Here is a 22,137-nt window from a genome sequence, read left to right on the forward strand (position 1 = left end):
TCCCTGAATAAATAAATAAACTCTAAAAAATTAAGCAGGAGTTTTTGTGTTAGGAGCTTCTCTCTTGGGTATCAGGACAGTGCAACTCTCCAAAGCAATTCATTCCCCAAGGAGCCCAAGTCTCCATGGTTTTACTCTTTAAAAATGATTTTTAGGGGTGCCTGGGTGGCTCAGTCGGTTAAGCGTCTGACTCTCGATTTCAGCTCAGGGTGTGGTCTCACGGTTCATGAGATCAAGCCCTGCGTCTGGCTCCACACTGGGTGCGTGCAGGCTGCTTGCCCCCTCTCAAAAACAAAAACAAAAAACAAGTAAAAAAATTTTTAAATGATTTTTAAGGAATATAAGCAAAAGCCGAGGATGCTTAAGTGTATTTTTTAGGAGAGTTTAGCAAACGCTGAAATAAGATATGGAATGTAAATCCTTATGAACATAAAAAATATCTTCTGTGAAAACTGTCACGATGCAAGATAATGACAACTACTACAATATCATGTATGTTTGCAGTGCTCAGTAAGTTTCGTTTATTTAGATTGACTTCTGTGACAGTTTTGCAATTGTTTTCAATTTCCAAGTTGTCTTAACTGTACCAGTGTTTCTGAAAGTATTTCCATGAGGCATATTCTCAAACCTCCAAAATGTTCCTGGACAGTGGAAAATTTTTATGTAACAGGAACATTAAGGGAAACTAGCCTGGGGAAGTGTCTACAACTGCACCAAAGTGAGTGAACTCAAATTAATGTTTCTGATAAAAAACATTTGCTCCTAACTTAAAATGGTGAAAACAATTGCTTCCTTTATTAAAACATATTTTTAGAAACAAATACTGTTCCCGATTTGGGTAACCTTTGCCTGAGAAAATGCTATAAGTATTCTTCAACTGAATAGCTCATTCTGATAATTTCTGAAGATGGTTTCCTGAAACGACTTACCTCATGGTAAGGAAGAGGCTTAATCTTTTTTGATACATGTAAGTTTAATAGCACCCATTAAATTCTTTTCTACCACTGAAGGTACAGAACTGGTTAGTATGTTTTAAAACTTTTCCCCTAATAACAGAATAAATGGGTGTACAGATTAGAAAATTCAAAATATATGAAGGGGCACCTGGGTGGCTCAGTCGGTTAGGCATCCTACTTCAGCTCAGGTCATGATCTCACGGTCCGTGAGTTCGAGCCCCACATCGGGCTCTGTGTTGTGCTGACTGCTCAGAGCCTGGAGCCTGTTTCAGATTCTGTGTCTCCCTGTCTCTCTGCCCCTCCCCTGTTCATGCTCTGTCTCTCTCGGTCTCAAAAATAAATAAACATTTTTTAAAAATATTTTAAACAAAATTTAAAATATATGAATAAACCTACAAGATTGAATAAGAAAAATTTTAATGTTAACTCTTTGATGTGTATGTTTCCATATGTCTTTTGTGCTATAATTCATGCACATGTTCACACATGCACCTAAGTGGAATCAATTGGTAAAACTTTGCACAAAAACACATTAGCCAAGGTAATAATGATTGATATTTGGTGGCATGCTTGGCTAAGCATTCCTGTTTGATGTAAGTTTTCTTGGAATTTTAAATGTAAGTAGGATTCAGATATTTAAAATCAAATACTTTCTTTAATGCTGTTGAGCTTGTCTGCATTGTGATAGTAATGCTTTTGTAGTATTTACATTTAGAACATCCTTTCTACAATTACAGAATTCTCACAGTACTTGCCAAGAATGTATTGATGGGATTTTATTTGTGTCCTTGCTTATTTTCATTGAAACTGCTGGAATCCCACTCTTAGGACCATTCTTTACGGTCTTAATGGCCATTATTTTTAAAGTAATTATTGTTCTTTTTCAAGAGAGCTCTACTAAGTCTATGTGCCAGAAAAAAAAATAAAACATTCAAGTAGGGCTTTTTTTTCACGTGGCGGAATTAAGCATGTTTATTGTTCACCAACGTCTTCCCATCTGTTTTTTTTCCCAGCGTTTCACAGAGAGTGTATGTTAATTTTATAACCAGAAAAAAAAACAAATTATTTAAAAAGGAGTAGCGGTAGATTGATCCGATCTCTACCTGGTGAAGAGGACCCCATGAAAACCCTGGATTCCAGGAATAGGCTTATTTCCTTCCACTCAGTGACACATCTCTGAGGTCAAAGTCCAGGGAGTCTGTTCCATTTCTCACAAAATAGCATGAGTGGAAATTTGGTTTTCCTTTTTGGGTAAAGTTTCTACAGAGCTTGCTGATAAAGCTCTTTAATTTTACTTTCTGCAAAACAATTATTTCTGGAACTAAGCTGAGATGAAGTTGATGATACTGGATCTCAATTCTTCAACTTCAAGGCAGAAACTAGGGTCATAAAGACACCGAGTCCTGAAATACTCTCCAAAGCACAGTCCCATCAAGCTGAGACAGTCCTGTAGAACATTTCCTGAAACTAACAGTCAGCTGATGTCTCTCTCTCTCCTCCATTTTGGTCATTTTCTCCTTCTGTTAAAGCCCACAGAAACTGGGGGAAGGGGAAGAGAAGATTTTCCAGTTAACCCTTCATTTGAACCTTGCAAAATGGTTTTCTTCCAAGGAAAGGTCTCTCAGAGTAATAGAAACCTGAGTTTAAAGAAAGTCATCTGGGGCACCTGGGTGGCTCAGTCTGTTGAGCGTCTGACTTTGGCTCAGGTCATGATCTCACGGTCCATGAATTCAAGCCCTGCGTCAGGCTCTGTGCTGACAGCCCAGAGCCTGGAGCCTGCTTCAGATTCTGTGTCTCCCGCCCTCTCTGCTCCTCCCCTGCTCACACTCTGTCTCTCAAAAATAAATAAAGATTTAAAAAATTTTTTGAAAGAAAGAAAGAAGGAAGGAAGGAAGGAAGGAAGGAGGAAGGAAGGAAGAAGGAAGGAAGGAAGGAGGAAGGAAGGAAAGGAAGGAAGGGAGAGAGAGAGAGAGAAAGAGAGAGAGAGGAAGGGAGGGAGGGAGGGAGGGAGGGAGGGAGGAAGGAAGGAAGGAAGGAAGGAAGGAAGGAAGAGAGAGAAAGAAAGAAAGAAAGAAAAGGAAGGAAGGAAGGAGGAAGGAAGGAAAGGAAGGAAGGAAGAGAAAGCAAGAAAGGAAAGGAAGGAAGAGAGAGAGAAAGAAAGAAAGAAAAGGGAGGAAGGAAAGGAAGGAAGGAAGAGAAAGAGAGAGAGAAAGAAAGAAAGAAAGAAAAGGAAGGAAGGAAGGAAGAGAAAGAGAGAGAGAAAGAAAGAAAGAAAAGGAAGGAAGGAAGGAAGGAAGGAAGGAAAGGAAGGAAGGAAGAGAGAGAGAAAGAAAGAAAAGGAAGGAAGGAAAGGAAGGAAGGAAAGGAAGGAAGGGAGGGAGGGAGGGAGGAAGGAAGGAAGGAAGGAAGGGAGGGAGGGAGGGAGGAAGGAAGGAAGTCATCTGAATGAGACCTGGGTACAACTGGCCAATCCCAAGTCAGCCTAAAGCTAGATGCGGTCTGAGGAGCCATCACCAATGCATCCATTGAAACAACCCAGGACACCTCCTAAATGTATCCCCTTCTACGAGTGGAAAGCCCTTTTGTAGTGTTCATTGACATGTGCCTTTCAGCCTGTATTTATTGAGTACGCCTAGTACCTGCTCAGTACTTAACAGGTGGAAATACTTGTAACTGAAAGCCTCTCTCCCATTTGCCTTTCATCTGACATCCCTACACAGTCAGCCTTGATGGAAATCACACCATAACCCTAACGTTCTCTGTTTTTGATTCCAGCTGTGAACGTTCAGGATGAGCTGGAGAGTGTTAGCCTAGCTTGCAGTACAGGAGAAATCTGGCACCAAATAAAAGCTATAGTGTTTATTAAGGTTATGCAAATAGTTGTTTTACTTAGTTCTCTGAGCCGGTCTTTCTTTCTTCCTTCCTTCCTTTTCTTTTCTTTTCTTTTCTTTTCTTTTCTTTTCTTTTCTTTTCTTTTCTTTTCTTTCCTTTCCTTTCCTTTCCTTTCCTTTCTTTCTTTTTCTTTCCTTCTTTCTTTTTCTTTCTTCCTTCCTTTCCTTCTTTCTTTTCTTTCTTTCTTTCTTTCTTTCTTTTTCTCTCTCTTTCTTCCTTCCTTCCTTCCTTCCTTCCTTCCTTCCTTCCTTCCTTTCTTTCTTCCTCTCTCTCTCTCTCTCTCTCTCTCTGTCTATCTTAATGAGGACAGTTCTTTGTGCAATTGCCAAACCAAGGCAAAAGGAAACTTTTCTCAATCTTTATGATGCTTTCATCAGATAACCAATGTATAATATCCTTCTGTCTCCTCAGACTTTAGAGTTTGTTCTTGGGAAGTTAGAGATAAATGAAGATGGCCTTAATAAATCTATCTAACATTGTAAATACAGTGTTTCTGGTTATTTTTCCCCTTGGGGCAATAGGCCAGATATCACCAACAATTCAGATATTCTGGCCTTTCTCAGAAATGTCACTGCATCAAGAATATTACAGCTTAGCAAATTGTTGGAGGAAATTAGGATGCTTTTTAGTAGTTTTGCCATAAGCAAAAATCAGCTGCCTTCTAGAAATACCTATAACACACCTTGGATCTGATGTAGGATTTGGACTAAAAAGAACCCCTGGAAGAGGGCAATGTTTCCCTTCTAAAGAGTGAAATTCCAGGGGTGCCTGACTGGCTCTGTCTATAGAAGATGCGACTCTTGATTCTGAGGTTGTGAGTTCAAGCCCCACATCGTGGGTAGTATTTACTTAATTTAAAAAAGTTTTTTTTTTTAAATAAACAAATAGTGAAATTCCAGGGAGAGCATTTAAACCTGACTTTTGGCTGCCATTAACAAACAAACATGGAAGAGGCATGGAGTTTTGAGGCAAGGAGTATTTGGTGGGGGTGACTGTTTTATTCAGAGGTTGATTTGGGAGTTGTTGTTGGGCGTTTGGAGGTGTTTGCTTCTCCTATAAAGCCATCACGCCCTTAGGTTATTTTTCTACAGGTGCCAAAAGGAAGTACCACAGACTGGGGGGCTTAAACAACAGACATTTACTTTCTCACAGTTCTGGAGCCTGGAAGTCCTAAATCAAGGTGTCAAAAACAAAACAAAACAAAACAAAAAGCATGCCTCTGTCCATTTGCATATCCCAACTAGGAAATCTCTCTTCTTGTGCTTGCATACAAGTGATAAGAGGGAACTGGGCGGTGAATGTGGGTAATTGGAGGCTTCCCTGGCAGAGACCTTGAGATCACGCCCTGCTTGCGGAGCACCCCAGTGCACCTGACTCTATACCGAGTACAGACAGCTTCCTCTCATTCACTCCTCCTAACAGTCCAGTCAAGTGGGTACCATTATCAACACTATTTTGCAGATGAGGTCATGGAATCATAGACACATTTGGTAGTCTGAGGAATGGCCTGGGGTTTAGTACACTGGGGAGCAAGGACTTGAACCCAGGTGGTCTCTTTCCAGATCTGAGCCCTTAATCTCTTCACAATACCTTCCCCTACTCTTGCTGGCAGGGAGGAAACTTGTGCGTGGAGAGCTAACTGTATTTTTCTGAGCACCGGATGCAGAAAGTTGTTTCAGGGCCTCCCAGAAGACCTGGGTTCTAGCCCCAGCTCTACTAACACTGGCTAGCTGATCTTGTCTCCTAATTATGTGAAATGGGAGAACTGGATTCCATCCACACTTCTTAAAATTTTAGACTGAGATTCATGATGAGAAATACATTGTACACACACATGTACACGCACAGGCACTGGGTAACTGAAACAAATGTTTGGGACGCACCCACCCACATGAAATACATGTGAATGCCCTCTGATACTTTTTCTTCTGTTTCAGTTACTTTTTTTTTAAATTTTTTTTTTCAACGTTTTTATTTATTTTGGGGACAGAGAGAGACAGAGCATGAACGGGGGAGGGGCAGAGAGAGAGGGAGACACAGAATCAGAAACAGGCTCCAGGCTCCGAGCCATCAGCCCAGAGCCTGACGCGGGGCTCGAACTCACGGACCGCGAGATCGTGACCTGGCTGAAGTCGGACGCTTAACCGACTGCGCCACCCAGGCGCCCCCTGTTTCAGTTACTTTTTAAAACACTGATCATGACCTACTCAGACGGGTCTATCAGAACCTGAACTAGATGACCCAGTTTGGACTCCTGTAATCCTAAAATCCTATTAACCTAGGTGGATATTTATTTGGAGCCTCTCTTATCTTAAATGCACAGACACTTACTTGAAGCAAATGAGTATTACATATGCTAGAGGACATCCCTTTTACTTCCTCACCGAGCTAATTACATAAGAGTAAATCTTGAAATGAAATGAAATGAAATGAAATGAAATGAAATGAAATGAAATGAAAGTTTGAAATGCTGTATGTCCTGTAGTCTACAGGCTGTAGGTATTATCTCTGAATTACAGATGAGGAGACCAAAGCTCAGATTAAGTCATTTGCTCAAGGCCGCATCGGTAGTAAGTGGCAGAGCTGAGATTCGAACCAGTGTCAGCTCTTAACATACATTTCTTGTAGGGAAGGGTATATAAAAGGGTCAAGAAGGAGAAGTGAGGTCTGGAAGCTGCTGTGGCCGACTGTGGCTTTTTCCCCAACTGGTCTGCCGTCCCTGGCAGGAACAACTGCCCTTTGGGGTGCTAAGCCATCACTGTAGCAGTGATTAAAATCTGCCCCTGGGGAGCATTTGCAACCCCCTCCCCCCAAACCCCTACCCCAGACCACCTCCAGACCAGTGAAATCACAGTCTTTCAGGGTGGGACCCAGCCCTCTGTTTTTCAAAGCTCCCGGATCATTTCAATGTGTGGCCAAGGTTGAGAACCTTTGCTCTGAAGTCTCAGTAAAAGAAATGAAAGAGCTTTCGGGGCCTTTCCATTTAACATTCTGCAAACACCATTTAGTAAAATATTGCCGGAGTACAAGCTGTTTCTGGTTCTTTGGAACACATAAAAAAAAAAACAAAACAAACAAAAAAAACAAACTGGTAATCTTGTATCTACTTCAAAACCAAAGAGAAGAGACTGCTCCAGGGGTGGATGGGGAGGGAGTATAGGCCCCTGTGTCTGTGATACTTCATAACCCGCTCACATAATTTTGAAAGTCGTTTTCTGCATGACTAGAGAAGTCAGTTGTTGAATTAATCACAAGTGAGAGTAACCAGTAGTTGTTGGCCAGGTTCACGAGGCACAACGTAGAAAGCCAAACCAGACTAAGGTAACCGTAAATATTGTAAGCCATCACATTTTTTTAAAAAAGAGCCACCGTGGAAGATCTCCACTTTTTCACGTGGATTATGGTAACTGGTAAAACCAAGACCCTCCCTCGCATCTATTCCCACAGGAGCAAGAAGATACCTTTTTGCTAATGTCTCCCCCCACCCCAGATTTTATTTTCATCTTTTTTTTTTTTTATTTCAGCTCAGTGCAGAGCCCAACATGGGGCTCGATCCCACGACCCTGGGATCATGACCTGAGCCAAAACCAAGAGTCAGATGCTCCACCGACTGAGCCACCCAAGCGCCCCCATCACCCACCCGGATTTTAGACCCGTGTTATTCCAGCGTGTGTGGCCTATACATTCCATTTCGAAATTAAACTGACCACACTCAATTTCCTTGTTCATGCTGCACTCTAAAACAGGCGCTGTATCATATGCTGGGTTTCTTCCATGTCTCAGGAGACGGCATTCATAATGTTAAAAATATGTACAATTTTCACACTTCAAAGAATGAAAACATAGTATTACGGTAACAACAGCCCTCTGTTCTGGTCTGAAAGCCCCTGACCAATGGCAAGTACTCCTGCTGAGGCCAGCCTGGAGACCTGAACTTCTGCCCTGCTCTTTAGTAACAATGTTCAATGTTTGCTAGGAGTCCTGCTCTGTAGTAACAATGTTCAATGTTTGCTTGCAGAATGATGTCGCTGCGCTTCTGAAACCAATCTCAGAAAAGATCCAGGAAATCCAAACTTTCAGAGAGAGAAACCGGGGGAGTAAAATGTTTAATCATCTCTCGGCCGTCAGCGAAAGCATCCCTGCCCTTGGGTGGATAGCTGTGGTGAGTCTGGCCCCTGCACCTGTCATTTTTTGGAGTGTTTAGGAGAACTTTGGGCTACCTTCGGGCTCCTTCCTGTCCGTTACACCCCAGGAGATTCCTCTCGGGGTGAACGCACCAGCTCTCTCTTACCCTGTTTGCAGTTCGGTGCTTTGTGCTCGGAGATGTGGAAGTGTCTCACTTATCCTTACAGAACAAAATGTTTGTCTCCAACTTTCCATGGCTTTTCTTCATCCTTAAGACATTTTCTTTCTTATCCTGTTTTTTTTTCTTCTATGCTGGGGTGATGGTCCTGTTCTGCCCAGTCCCCCAAACCCGGTCCTTATGTCAAGGAGATGAATGAGGCTGCCACCTTTTACACTAACAGAGTCTTAAAGGACTACAAACACAGGTACGTCCCTTCTTTTACCGACCAAATTTTCAGGTGCTCGCTTGTTAAACATCTGTCCCCAAACTTAATGTAGTGCGTTCCTGATTCCTTTCAAAGGCTAGCTTACGGTAAATGTTAAGGGAAGAGCCCATCTTTGCGGCTAAAGCAAAGTGGAAAGTGAGGCCAGTTATCCAGATAATGGATGTGCTTTGGAAAATCTGCCGCAGTTCTCTCGTGATGATAAACTCCCCACTTGAATACGTGCCATTGAAACGCCCAGAGTCTAAGAGACCCCCAAAAACGAACCACCAGAGTCCAGAGTCAAAGCTAAGCAGCAAGGGTCATTTATTGCAGGTTCGAACCTGGACCTCTGCGCACTCGTTGCCGGTGACGCTAAGAGGCCCTGCGAGAGGTTTTTACACCCCTTTTATAGACAGGTACAAACAAGTCATGGGGAAATCAGGAATTTTCCACAGTTACAGAGCTGCGATTGGTTGGTGTTTAAAGTTGGACACTTAACAGTATTCGATTGGTTCCTGCCTTTAGGTCAGACCACAACCGGGGGTACAGGTATCACAATGATTGATCAGGAGTACACGGATGTGCCAGGCAACAATGATTGATCAGGAATACATGGGCGCGGCAAGCAATTGTACAGAAGCGCAACAAGCTGGTTAGGCTTGGTTAGGTTTCAGTTTCCCGTAACTTAAGCTTTTAAGTTTCAATTATCTCAGGCCTCTCACCATTCCATACGTGTCCCCATGGCGGCCAGAGGGCTCTGTGATGGTTCGCGGTGGACCCATCCTATAAAGGCACAGCTCTTTCACACTGCCCCAAACAGGGCTGGTGGGCAAGCAGAGAGAAGAAAGGAGGAATCGGGAAATGAAGTGTGAGTGAGGAACAGGAGTGAGCTGAGACAGTGAACCAGGCCCCTGAGAGGGGAACCAGCGAGGGCGTGGAGACGAAATACAACTGGGGCGGATGGAGAGACATCTCTAAGGAGGGCAGTACAGATGAGCCCCAACCAAGGAGCTTTGCCTGCACATCCAGCTTCAATAGACATCGCATTCCACAGCACAAATAATAGGTCCTGGAGACACTTAACACTGGGTTTGGAATTGAAAATGGGCTGAATGGAGACAAGCCGCAGTGTCTCCGCTGCAGGAAGGGTTATGAGAGTCCTTCCCCTCCGATAATGTCATGGCCGGCCCTGTCAACAGCTGGCTGTATGTGATGGGGCTGATGTCTAGTCATTCACGGAAGGAATGAGGCAAAAACAAGAGCAAGAGACATCCACCCCCTGGGCGCTGGGCTGGAGAGCGGCTCCCCCTCTGAGCCCTCAGGTGGCAGAAGTGGAAGTGCTGGTCGGTCAGCAAATTGAGGGGCTCCCGCACCTCACCGGCCGGCCCAGACTGTTCAGTGGGAAGGAAACGTGAGGACCAGGCCATTGACCAATACTGCGTCTGTTTCAGGTTATTTTCAGTTTTCAGAAGCATTGAGGAGATACGAAAGAATATTTATAAAATATACGGAAAATATAATCACAACACAAAAGATACTCCTATATCCACCACTCAGTGTAGGAGATACGTACTGGGAAGCCCGGGTGGCTCAGTCCGTTAAGTGTCTGACTTCAGGTCATGGTCTCACAGTCCACGAGTTCGAGCCCTGCGTTGGCCTCTGTGCTGACAGCATGGAGTCTCCTTCAGATTCTGTCCCCTCTCTTTCTGCCCCTCCCCCCTCTCAAAAATAAATAAACATTTAAATACATATGTACCGAGGGGTGCCTGAGTGGCTCAGTCGGTTAAGCATCTAACTCTTGATTTCCGCTCAGGTCACGATCTCACGATTCGGGAGACTGAGCCACACGTGGGGCTCTTGCACTGACTGCACAGAGCCTACTTGGGATTCTTACTTTCTCCCTGCCCCTCTCCTGCGGACACTCTCCTCCTCTCTCAAAATAAATAGACAAACTTAAAAAAAAAAAAAAAGAAATACGTCCTGATATTTTTTACCGCAAAAACCAGACACACTCGCCAATTCTACTCCAAGGTGTATCTCTAAAAGAAATAAAACATGTTCACACAGAAGCTTGTGCACAAATGTTTGTAGCAACATTGTTTATAATAGCCCCAAAGTGGAAACAACCCAAATGTTCATCGACTACTGAACAGATAAATAAAATGTGTATGCACATAGATGGTATGTTGTTCAGCCGTTAAAGCAACGAATCATTGACAGAAGAGCAGCATGGATGAAGCTTGAAAACAGGCTAAGTGAAAGAAGTCAGACACACAGAAAACCCCACGTATTGTACGATTCCATTTCTGTGACATGCCAGAATGGGCAAATCCGTAGAGACAGACAGTAGCTTAGGAATTGTCCCGGGCTGGGGAAGTTTGGGGGAAATGTGCAGTAATGGCTGATGGGTATGGGATTTCTTTCTGAGGTGATGTAATGTAAAGTTGACCGTGGTGATGATTGCATGGCTGCTGACCTAAACCATTGGATTATACACTTTAAATGGGTGAATTGGGGGGCAACTGGGTGGCTCAGTCGGTGAACTGTCCGACTTCGGCTCAGGTCATGATCTCACGTTTTGTGAGTTCGAGCCCCACGTCCGGCTCTGTGCTGACAGCTCGGAGCCTGGAGCCTGCTTCCGATTCTGTGTCTCCCTCTCTCTCTCTCTCTGCCCCTCCCTCTGCTTGTGCTCTGTCTCTCTCTCTCTCTCTCTCAAAAATAAATACACATTAAAAAAGTTTTTAAATCAATGGATGAATTGTATGGGATGTGAGTTGTATGTCAACAAAGCTGTTCTATCAAAACAAAACCACACAGAGCAGCCACAGTGCCGTGCTCCCCTCATACAGTTTGCTCGCTCTGCCTTGGAAACGGGGGTCTGGTTGAGCGGTTGTGCCCAATGCTACAAACCCCACGTTGTGTTAGGGACTGGGTGTTACCTGTTTGTGGAAAATCGTCTCCTTGCAACAGCATCCTCCTTACTACTCCCTTGGCCAAATAAATCAACCAAGTTATTAGAAAGCCAAAGGACTTTTTTTTTTCTTCCAATACCCTTCTCCCCTCCGAAACACATTGTTCTCATTCTGCACCAGAAGCAGGTACAGAAAGAGAGGTCTCTTCCATGGTCACCTTCTAGTTAGCGGTCACGTGAGGGCGCACGGCCCAAATTGCTGGATCTGCTCCCCGGGGTCCCCTCGGCCCCTCACCTGGAGCTCAGGGAGGGCACTCGGCTCCCCTCAGGCGAGACCTGGGCCACCAGCCTTTCAGGGTCCTTTCCGGAAATTGGTTCACGGTGACTGACCCAGAAAGACAACTGGTCCAGGGTCCTCCTGAGCCTTAGTTACTGGATTACCACGTTCCTGTTAGTGTTTTTTAAATTTTATCTTAGATCCTAACTCTACTCTCTTCCACCCTCTTTTATAACAAAGCGATTTACGCCATGTGGATTGGGTGAAGTCCTATTTGAACATTTGGAGTGCTCTGCAAGCATACATCAAGGAACACCATACCACCGGCCTGACTTGGAGCAAAACTGTAAGTACCAAGCCGTCTGCCCCCTGGAGAAAAAAAGGCCATAACGGTGTTCATTCCTGGTAGCCTAGGATCCTTACACTTTAGAATTTACCTCAAGGAAAGCGTAAGATAAATAGATACGTAGAAACTCTTTATGGAAGCGTCGTTTGTCATGAGAAAATCGGGAGACTACCTACCTGACATGCAGAAAGGAAATGGTTAAGTTGGTCATGGTGAGAACCCAATGAAACCTCTACAGCCATTCAAAAGAACATATATGAGTGGCGCCTGGGTGGCTCAGTCAGTTAAGCATCCGACTTCGGCTCAGGTCACGATCTCGGGGTTTGTGAGTTCAAGCCCCCTCATCAGGCTCTGTGCTAACAGTGTGGAGCCTGGAGCCTGCTTTAGATTCTGTGTCTCCCTCTCTCTCTCTGCCCCTCCCCTCTTCTCTCTCTCTCTCTCTCTCTCTCTCAAAAATAAATAAATAAACATCAAAAAAGTAATAACATATATGATGCCTACATGGGAAATGATTTACCAGCCCAACGTGCTAAAGTGCAAAGGTTTTGCATACTAAAATGGCATATGTAAACAAACTGTGTGATAAAAAAATTAAAGGAAATAGGTTTGAAAATAGTTACAATTTTAAGAAGATAGAATGATTAAGAAAATGTCCTTTTAAATGTTTTAAATGTCTTTTTTTCATGTTTAAAAATTTTTCTTTGAATGACATTTTTGAACACTGAGGCAATCCTAGCGCCTCAAGCGTTATCTTAGCCCTAGGACAAAATCCCAGCCTGTGAGAGGTTGGCTTGACCTTTGCCCCGTGTCTCTCCTCTCTCCCCGCATCTTGCATCTCGCTGCTTCCCAGCACTCCCAAACTGCTGGTGGGACCCTCAGCACATGCAGTGCTTAGGCCAAACCAAATCAAATTGTTGTTTCAAAGCTTCAAATCTCATATGGTTTAGCCTTTTTGCAACGTCCCAAACAAACATACATCATGCTGTCTGACCTTCCCTGGGGGGAAGCACCTGTCTCTCTTCTCCAAGACTCAGCTCCAACATCACTTCTTTAAGAAACTTCCATTGATGTGCGTCGGCTCTCCATCTGGGATGGGTATTTCTCCTCTATGCCCCCTTTGTACTTCGAGTATAGCTCAGCTCATGCGACTGTCATTTGTAGTGTGTTGGGGTCTCTCCCACTCAGTTGGAAACTCATCTCTGTCTCCAGTCCCTAGCACAGTACCTGACACGGAGTAAGTACTCAGTAAATGGTTTGAACTAAATTGTGAGACAGGGGACTCTTAGAATCTTCCTTGCCCTTTTAAGTCTCTGCACTTGTCATAGAAAGACTTCCTATGGAAACCCCCTTCTGTTAGAAATGAATGTTACCTTTAAGGGGTCACGGTGGATGATCTAACCAGAGTGAATCTGGAGAAAGTGAAGGGGCATATTTGTGAATTCCGTTCAGGGGTAGAACCCCCCCCCCCATTCTTCTGGTTGGCCATGCTCCAGCACCTACCCCTTGTCCTGAATGTTGATGTCAGTGAGGTAGGCTTAATAGCAACACAGAGTTTGCGACTTTCCAAGGGAGTGTGGGATTCCTGCCTTTGCTCCCTAACACTTGTGTAACAAACGTTAACATTGACCCCCAAAGGCAGACCCTTCCTTTTATTTTCTACTTTGCCTATTTTCTCCGCAAGCAGAAACGCACAGTTGTAAAGTGCAACTAATTGTTTCTTTTTCTTCTGCCCACGACATTATGATTTCTGAGAAGAGAGTTCATAGACACTCGAAGGGTTTTAACACAGAAAGGTGACCATGATGCAGGTGGGTGTTTGGGTGGATGGATTAGTGTTATTTTACATACACTTCCAATGAGATGCTATTTTGTTATAGATCAGTTTGTTGTAAAGGGAGACTGTCATGTATTTGCCATGGAGATAGGTCACCACTAGAGAACAGTAAACTAAACAGCAAGAGTCCTTGGATGTCCTACATTTCATGGTAGATAAATGGAAAAGGAAAGAGAACCCATTTGTGGAAAATAATCATGTCAACAAACACCAGCTCATTAATTCTCTAATGGCGCCCATGGAAAAGGAATAGAAAATTCTCTTAAATGCTTTCAATACCTTTTACCTCTGAGTAATGGTGTTTTGAATATTTAAGATAAGAATCAAATATTAATTATAGAAAAATAAGTGTAGCTATTTTCCTTTATTCTGGAGTGAATACTGTGTTTTCATTATTTTCATGAGAAATAAAAGCCTTGTAACAATGGCTTTCAAACTTTTAAAGGCAATTAGTGGTAAGAAATACAGTTTACACACACACACACACACACACACACACACACACACACACCCTGTTCATAATACTAAAACATGTTTCGTGAAACAGTTCTGTCTCTTACCACATGAAATGCATTCAAATATGTTTTCTATTTTATTTCATTTTTTATAAAATTCTGGCTGAGACCCACTAAATTGATTTCATGACCCACTAACGGATCACAAAGTACATTTTTTAAAACATAAATGTTATATTTATACAAATGTGTATATATGTTATATAAAATATAATCCTGGGGCACCTGGGTGACTCAGTTAGGCATCTGACTTCAGGTCACGATCTCGTGGTTCGTGGGTTTGAGCCCCACATCAGGCTCTGTGCTGACAGCTCAGAGCCTGGAGCCTGCTTCAGATTCTGTGTCTCCCGTTCTCTCTGCTCTTCCCCTGCTCATGCTCTGTCTCTCAAAAATGAATAATCGTGTATATAATCTTTGGAGCAGACACTGGGCAGTGTAGATTGCCATAATAATAATGGCTGTTATTTACTGAGCATGTTATGCTATGGGAAAATTCTATTTAAAATGGCAGTTATTAGAAAGCAGAGCAGCTACTTCACTTCTTTAATGGTAAAGTGTTGGCCAGATATTAAAAGTGAGGAATGATTATGGTAAGAAAGTGTTAGTTCAGAGATAACATCATCAATGCATAATCTTTTAGCAAGCTTTAAGACATATGAAGTATATTTCCTAATATTTTTGTCCTCTTCTTCTAAAGTTTGGGATAAAAATACATACATTATCAACTGTGTTATAAAAACCATAGTTTTAGGGGCGCCTGGGTGGCGCAGTCGGTTAAGCGTCCGACTTCAGCCAGGTCACGATCTCGCGGTCCGTGAGTTCGAGCCCCGCGTCGGGCTCTGGGCTGATGGCTCAGAGCCTGGAGCCTGTTTCCGATTCTGTGTCTCCCTCTCTCTCTGCCCCTCCCCCGTTCATGCTCTGTCTCTCTCTGTCCCAAAAATAAATAAAAACGTTGAAAAAAAAAATTAAAAAAAAAAAAACCATAGTTTTAAATTTTAAACGTAAATGACTAAAATCTATTTAAAAGATTCCAAAACACAGGGGCACCTGGGTGACTCAGTCGGTGAAGCATCCAACTCTTGATTTTGGCTCACGGTTCGTGAGATTGAGCCCCAGGTGGGGCTTTGTGCTGGCAGCGAGGAGCCTGCTTGGGATTTTTCTCTCTCCCTCTCTTTCCCCTCTCTCCCCTGCTCGCACACTCGCGTGCTCTCTCTCTCTCTGTCAAAATAAATAAATAAACATTTTAATTAAAGATTAAACATCTTTAAAAAGATTTCAAAGCATAATCCACAGCCTAAATCAAACTAATTTCTCTTCACTTAACGATGATGTGTCAACGTAGCAGCAAAATGAACAATAAGCGATTGTAGCCAGAATCACAGCATTCTTACGAGGACTGTTAGAATGATCTGATTAAATGGCCTTTGGGAAGAAAAAATAAATAGGAATAATTTCGTTTATTTGCCCTCGTTTCGTTTATTCACAATCGTGCAAACGGTTCGTATTTATAAGATGTTAAGGATCCAAGAGCAGGTAGGAAGATGAGGTGTTCATGTTCACTGATATCACAACATTCAGAAGGTTTAGGAAACGCATTCCTTTTTAATGGACACAGTCAAAACGCTGATGGTGACTTAACATCTCAAGTATTTTGAGTCACCGTGGTTTTTTTTTTTTTTTTTTCTCTGTTTTCAAATTGGATTTTGAGATTAGAGCCCCATGGGAGTCTCAGGGACCAGCATCGAGCTAGCTGCCCAGGGCCCTGAGCTTCCAAGAACGCACTGCCCTAAGAAGGGATCGCTCCCCCTGAGTTGACAGTTGGAACTGGATTTGCCAGCTCCCACCTCCTGACATTGGCCTTCAGACCACAGCTGTGCCGGGCAACTGTGGCTCCCGTCAGTTGTCAGGGTGGAATGTAAAACTTTGAGGCCGGTTATTCTCCGGGACAGTGATTGCAGGGCGAGGGTCTATGCACAGGTGTGCGGGCGCCGGTGGGGACCATGAGCTTGGAGGAAGACACAGCTGTGGAGTGATCCACGTAGGATTTCTGGTGACGTTTACTGTGGTAAATGGAACCTTCTCATTTCTTTTTTTTTTTTTTTCAATGTTTATTTATTTTTGGGACAGAGAGAGACAGAGCATGAACGGGGGAGGGGCAGAGAGAGAGGGAGACACAGAATCGGAAACAGGCTCCAGGCTCTGAGCCATCAGCCCAGAGCCCGACGCGGGGCTCGAACTCACGGACCGCGAGATCGTGACCTGGCTGAAGTCGGACGCTTAACCGACTGCGCCACCCAGGCGCCCCTGGAACCTTCTCATTTCTGTAAGCTTTTCTTCAACGTGAGCGTGGTCCAGAAGGACTGTATGCCAGAAACAACTTGTAGTTTTCCATTTAATTATTGGCAACTCTTTTACATATTAATTTGCACGGTTTCGTCTGCACTGGGTTTCAAACGCGCTGTGCTGGATAAATCAGCTTTTTGGCAGGAACCCAGCAGGGACACTGTTACTTATCATCCCTTGCTGTCGGTCGGGTTTGTGATATTTGTCGGCAGTTCCTGCAGATGAGATAATAAGCATTGAACGGCTAAGGCCGCATCTTTGCACTGAAAATTACCGAAATAACTGATTTTTTTTTCGATGCATTGGCCAGATCAACATTCAGGCTATGGTTCCGTTCTGTGTGGATCTGGCCAGAAAAAGGTCACGAAAAGAATTCCATGAACGGGATAAAATGTGGTTGTTTTCTTCACTTTCTGGGGTTAAACTTGCTGACATCTTCCTGTCCTTTTTCATGTCTTTCTTTTTTTTTTTTTAATTTTTTTTTTTTAACGTTTATTTATTTTTGAGACAGAGAGAGACAGAGCATGAACGGGGGAGGGGCAGAGAGAGAGGGAGACACAGAATCTGAAACAGGCTCCAGGCTCTGAGCCATCAGCACAGAGCCCGATGCGGGGCTCGAACTCACGGACCGCGAGATCGTGACCTGAGCCGAAGTCGGCCACTTAACCGACTGAGCCACCCAGGCGCCCCTTCATGTCTTTCTTTAAGATTATTATTTTTTTTAACGTTTTATTTTATTTTTTTTATTTTTGGGACAGAGAGAGACAGAGCATGAACGGGGGAGGGGCAGAGAGAGAGGGAGACACAGAATCGGAAACAGGCTCCAGGCTCTGAGCCATCAGCCCAGAGCCTGACGCGGGGCTCGAACTCACAGACCGCCAGATCGTGACCTGGCTGAAGTCGGACGCTTAACCGACTGCGCCACCCAGGCGCCCCTTTCATGTCTTTCTTGAATTCCTTTAGCATTGGGAACACCTAGGGTATAATTAGGTGTGGAAAGGATAAAACTCCACATACGCGAACGTGAAGCAAGTCTTATGTGATGGTGACGTAGTTAGTTGTCAGTCATCCGAACCTCCAGAAAGAGACAGGTAGTTGGGGGTGTTACAGTCATAGACAAGGTGGGGTTTATTTTTCTCGAGGCCAGACATTTTGCCATCACTCCTTTATTCTCAGGGTAGATCTTTCTCTCCGGCCTCTTTCTCGGTGGAAAGGCCAAATGTTCGTTAACAAAGCGCAAAGTGTAACAGTTTGCCGTGAGCAAATTAAAACTCAGCCAGAGGGTATTGTGACTTATAAATAATGTAGGCCCTGTAGCATCGCATTAAATATGTATGTCTTATAAGTTTTCCAGTCTTCTGGCCCCTCTGGCTCCCTCTTGATTTGTACAAAAGAAAACTGTTCTCCGTCTTTTCTATCGAAATTTTCATTTAGAACTTGTACCAATCCTGTGCGTTGCATTCATTCATCGAAGTGAATTGGTAGAGCCTTAGACGGCGTGTTGCTTGTCCGGATCACAGAGCTCCTTGATCTCTTCCATGGGGCTCTGGGGCTGCGGGGAGTGGCTGTCTCCAGTCTACCTTGACCACAGCTGCATTCAGTCGACTTAATTGCTCCTGGGTTTTTAGCTCCCTTTTGGGGCTTTGGGTAGCCAATTACTTTTGTTCTCTTATGGAAAAGATCCAGACTGCTCAGAGGGAGTTAGGAGTATCATTGACTAACAAAGCAGCTCCAAATGCACAGATAATGAAGTAAACTTGGAAATGGCTTGGAGTTCAGCCTGAGAGACACTAGTAATTAAACAAACGTGGTATGCAGCACCTAGCATGCAGCAGGTTCTGGGCCAGGTGCTGACAATGCAGAGAATGGGTATATGATGCAGTCCGTACATTTCTGTCCACTGAAACTCACGTTCTACCTAAGGAACATATAAACAGATACAACATGATGTAACTGTCACACTACCAGTAAACACAAAGCACAGATGCTTGCACAGAACATGGAAGGAACACACAATCCTTCAGTGCAATGTGGTTCTGGGGCCGGCAGTAATCTGGAAACTTGTTTGAAATGCAGAATACAGCACCCCACTCCAGACCTCCTGAATCAGAACCTGCATTTTAATAAGATTTCCCCAGGTGATTTATATGCATAGTAAAGTTTGAAAAACACTGCTCAAATGTATTCAAGTTGGAGTCCAGAGATCTTTGATTTTTACTCATCCATTTATTTAGCAATTCATTTACTTAATAGCCATTTATTGGCTACCTACCATGTACAAGGCATACAACAGACATTCTATTTATGTTACAGTTTCTGCCATCAAGCAGCAAGTTTTAAGTGTGATGCAGAAATAAATTCCAATAACCAAGGCTGTGTTGGAAAAGAAACCTTGCTAGTTAGACTTCCTGGGTAGGCAGAAAAGACAAGAGAGGGGCTGATGTTTGATTTGGGTCTTGAAGGATGAATAGGAGTTTGGCGAGCCCTAGGTAGATAGTAAGGAAAAGGGCAGGTTTTTTTTTTTTTAATGTTTATTTATTCTTAAGAAACAAAGAGAGACAGAGCATGAGCATGGGAGAGGTAGAGGGAAGGAGACACAGAACCTGAAGCTGGCTCCAGGCTCTGAGCTGTCAGCACAAAGCCTGATGCGGGGCTCAAACCCACAAACTGTGAGATCATGACCTGAGCCAAAGTCAGATGCTTTACCGACTGAGCCACCCAGGCGCCCCGGGAAAGGGCAGTTCTTATTCTTAGCAGAGAATTCGGCACATGCATATAGGACATGAACAAAGTACTTTGAGAGAAAAGCTGGTCGTTTTTTGAGCTGAAAATGGTGAGAATTGAGGCCAGAAAAGCAAACTAGGGCCAGATGGTGAAATCTGTCTGTATGTCTTTTCCTAAAAAGATGGGTCTATATGTGGTATGCAGGGTTTTTTCCTTCATCATAGGTTTTTGAGCAAAAAGATGGTGATTTGGAAGTTGTGCAAGATAGACGGAAAAGGGGAGGAGGTTAGAGGCCCCCCCGATCCTTGTTGGGAGGCTTTAATGGACAGCTGGGACTGGGACAATTCGTACGTGACCTGGAGGGTGGGGACGGCAATGGGAAGAAAGAGATAGAGTGGATGCTGAGATGAGGACTTTGTCTTTCCTTTGAAAGAGAGAGAGATCAAACCTAAACACCCAAGTTTCCAAGTCTGGAAATCTGGGAGAATCATAGCAACATCAGTACAACAGGGAACTCTACAGAGGAGCAAGACAGCCTTGACATGAGCCTTCCCCGTGCTGTTTGGGGTGCAGGTGAGACATTCTCCATAGAGAGGTGCAGCAGGCAGGTGACATCACCAAGGGGGAGGCCTAGGGACGATCGTGAAGTGGATGCAGAGACAAAAAAGGAGGACACGGTGGAGGAAAACACCCCGGGGGACCGCGTTTTCTGGGGAGTGGAGTCAATCCGTCAAAGAGACAAGAGAAGAGGAGGAGAAGAAAACCAGAGTCCAGGATCTCCAGACTTGAAGAAGCGTGGGCTGGCTGCCACTATCCACTGTGACAATGTGGGGAACGTAGGGACTAGGGAAAAGCTGCCATCATCCACCTTATTGGTGACCTTTATTTTATTAAAGTGTAGTGCAATACTCTATGGGTTTCAAGCATATAACACAGTGATTCGGCACTTACATACATTACGAAGTGATCACCGCCGGGTCTCGTGACCACCTGCCACCACGCAGAGTTACTACAATGTACTGACCATATCCCCTAGGCTGTGCTTTTGGTTCCCGTGACTTCCTTGTTTTGTACCTGGAAACCTGTCCCTTCTAATTCTCCTCACTTGTTTTGCTCATCTTCCCCCACCCCTGCAAACACCACTTTGTTCTCTGTATTTATGAGTCTGTTTCTGCACTGTTTCGTTTGTTCGTTTGATTTGGTGTTTTAGATTCCACATAGAAGTGAAATTTCCTTTAGTATAATACTGACTTATTTCCTTTAGTATCATACTGTTTAGGTCCTTCCATGTTGTCACCAATGGCAAACTCATTTTTTACAGCTGAGTAATATTCCAGTGTGTGTGTGTTTGTGTCTATGTGTGTGTGTGTGTGTGTTTGCGCGCGTGCAGACCACACCTTCCTTATCTATCCATCTACCAGTGGACATTTAGGTTGTTTCCATATCTTAACTATTGTAAATAATGCTGTGATGTATTAATGACCTCTAGAAAGCAGCCTTTCTAGAGAGCTAGAGGTAGGTGCAGTTTTGTAGAACAAAGGAACACAACTGACTTTGTGTAATGATGTCTTGACCATTTGTAGACCAGTTGTCTGATTTAATGAGGGATTGCTTAAAGCTTCAATTTCTGCCTTTTGAAGTTTTGGGGATTGTCTGAGGACTTTATTTCTACTTGAGCTATATCTTCAGTAGAGTAAGCATAAGTCAAAAATAAATATCTACAATTTCATACACAATAGTTTAGAATTAGCTGCACTATGAAGCTCTAAGTAAACCTTTTATATTTAGAACCATTTTTATTATCTCATAAATATTCTTGAGTTTTATTGGTGGTTGATAACAATACATAAATTTTTTAGAGTACTTAAATTTTTCTCTTCCTAAATCAAAGCAGTAGTAGCTTTTAAAACTGCCAACCTTAACAATCAGGGTTATTTTATTTACTAGAACTTCTTTCTAACCGAGAACTTGAACTCTCTTCACCTGAGGGCCAGCAAATTAATACACCTTCCTAATTCATTTAAACCATCACCTTTGGGAATATTTTAATTAAAGTGCGTTCATTTAAAATTCGTTCACGTGTGACATTGAAGGCAGTGATGTACTTGGCCTTGTCCTGTTCCCTGCCCTCTCCTTCAGCCCCTCCCAGGAAAATCAGGAGGTTGTGATTTAGGGGTGCAGACAGAGGTGCTCCCTAGAGCAAAGCAGGGGGTGCCTGAATAGGAGGAGATGTTGAATGAGGTCCACTGTCAGTCCAGCCCAGAGCTGAGCCCAGAGCTGAGCTGAGGCCTGGGTTCTCATTCACCCCCAAGGAGCCACACCTCTGGGGCGAAGCTCAGCCCTTGCTCCTGGGGGACTTGCCTGCTTCCTGAAACCAGGCCCCCCCAGGAATCCCTGCCGTGGTCCCCGCCGTGGTCTGACCTGAACATCTGAGCTCGGGTCATGATCTCATGGTTTGTGGGTTTGAGTCCCAAATCGGGTTCTCTGATGTCAGTGTGGAGCCTGCTTCGGATCCTCAGCGTCCCTGTCTCTCTGCCCCTCCCCCATGCTCTCTTTCTCAAAAACAAACGTATTTTTTAAGTGACTTTTATCTTTTCAAATGGCCAGAAGCCTTTGAGACCCTCTTTGGAGAGGGATTAATTCAAGTCATACTCTTTGCAGTCAGAAGGGGCAGAGTAGAGCGGAATGAATGATTGCTTGGTGCGTTATGTTTTTGTAAATAGATCTGCAGGCAGTCCTAAAGGAGAGTCTTGAGGAGTGGTAGTTTGGTTAAACAAGTGTGTCACTTC

General features: G+C 43.8%; 1 protein-coding gene across 1 annotated transcript in view; it reads left to right on the plus strand.

The window, feature by feature from the left end:
• Window positions 1-22,137, plus strand: part of CAP2 (cyclase associated actin cytoskeleton regulatory protein 2) — a 129,986-nt gene that overhangs the window by 83,233 nt on the left and 24,616 nt on the right. The window contains exons 4-6 of the mRNA XM_047103125.1: window positions 7,867-8,010; window positions 8,313-8,398; window positions 11,827-11,932. Coding sequence (XP_046959081.1) covers window positions 7,867-8,010; window positions 8,313-8,398; window positions 11,827-11,932 — 336 coding nt within the window. The remainder of the gene's footprint in view (window positions 1-7,866; window positions 8,011-8,312; window positions 8,399-11,826; window positions 11,933-22,137) is intronic.

This window comes from Lynx rufus, unplaced genomic scaffold (genome assembly GCF_022079265.1).
Source record: "Lynx rufus isolate CCGP_SWC_20201006 ecotype Redwood Valley unplaced genomic scaffold, mLynRuf1.p SCAF_6, whole genome shotgun sequence".
In the NCBI taxonomy this organism is placed as follows: Eukaryota; Metazoa; Chordata; class Mammalia; order Carnivora; family Felidae; genus Lynx; species Lynx rufus.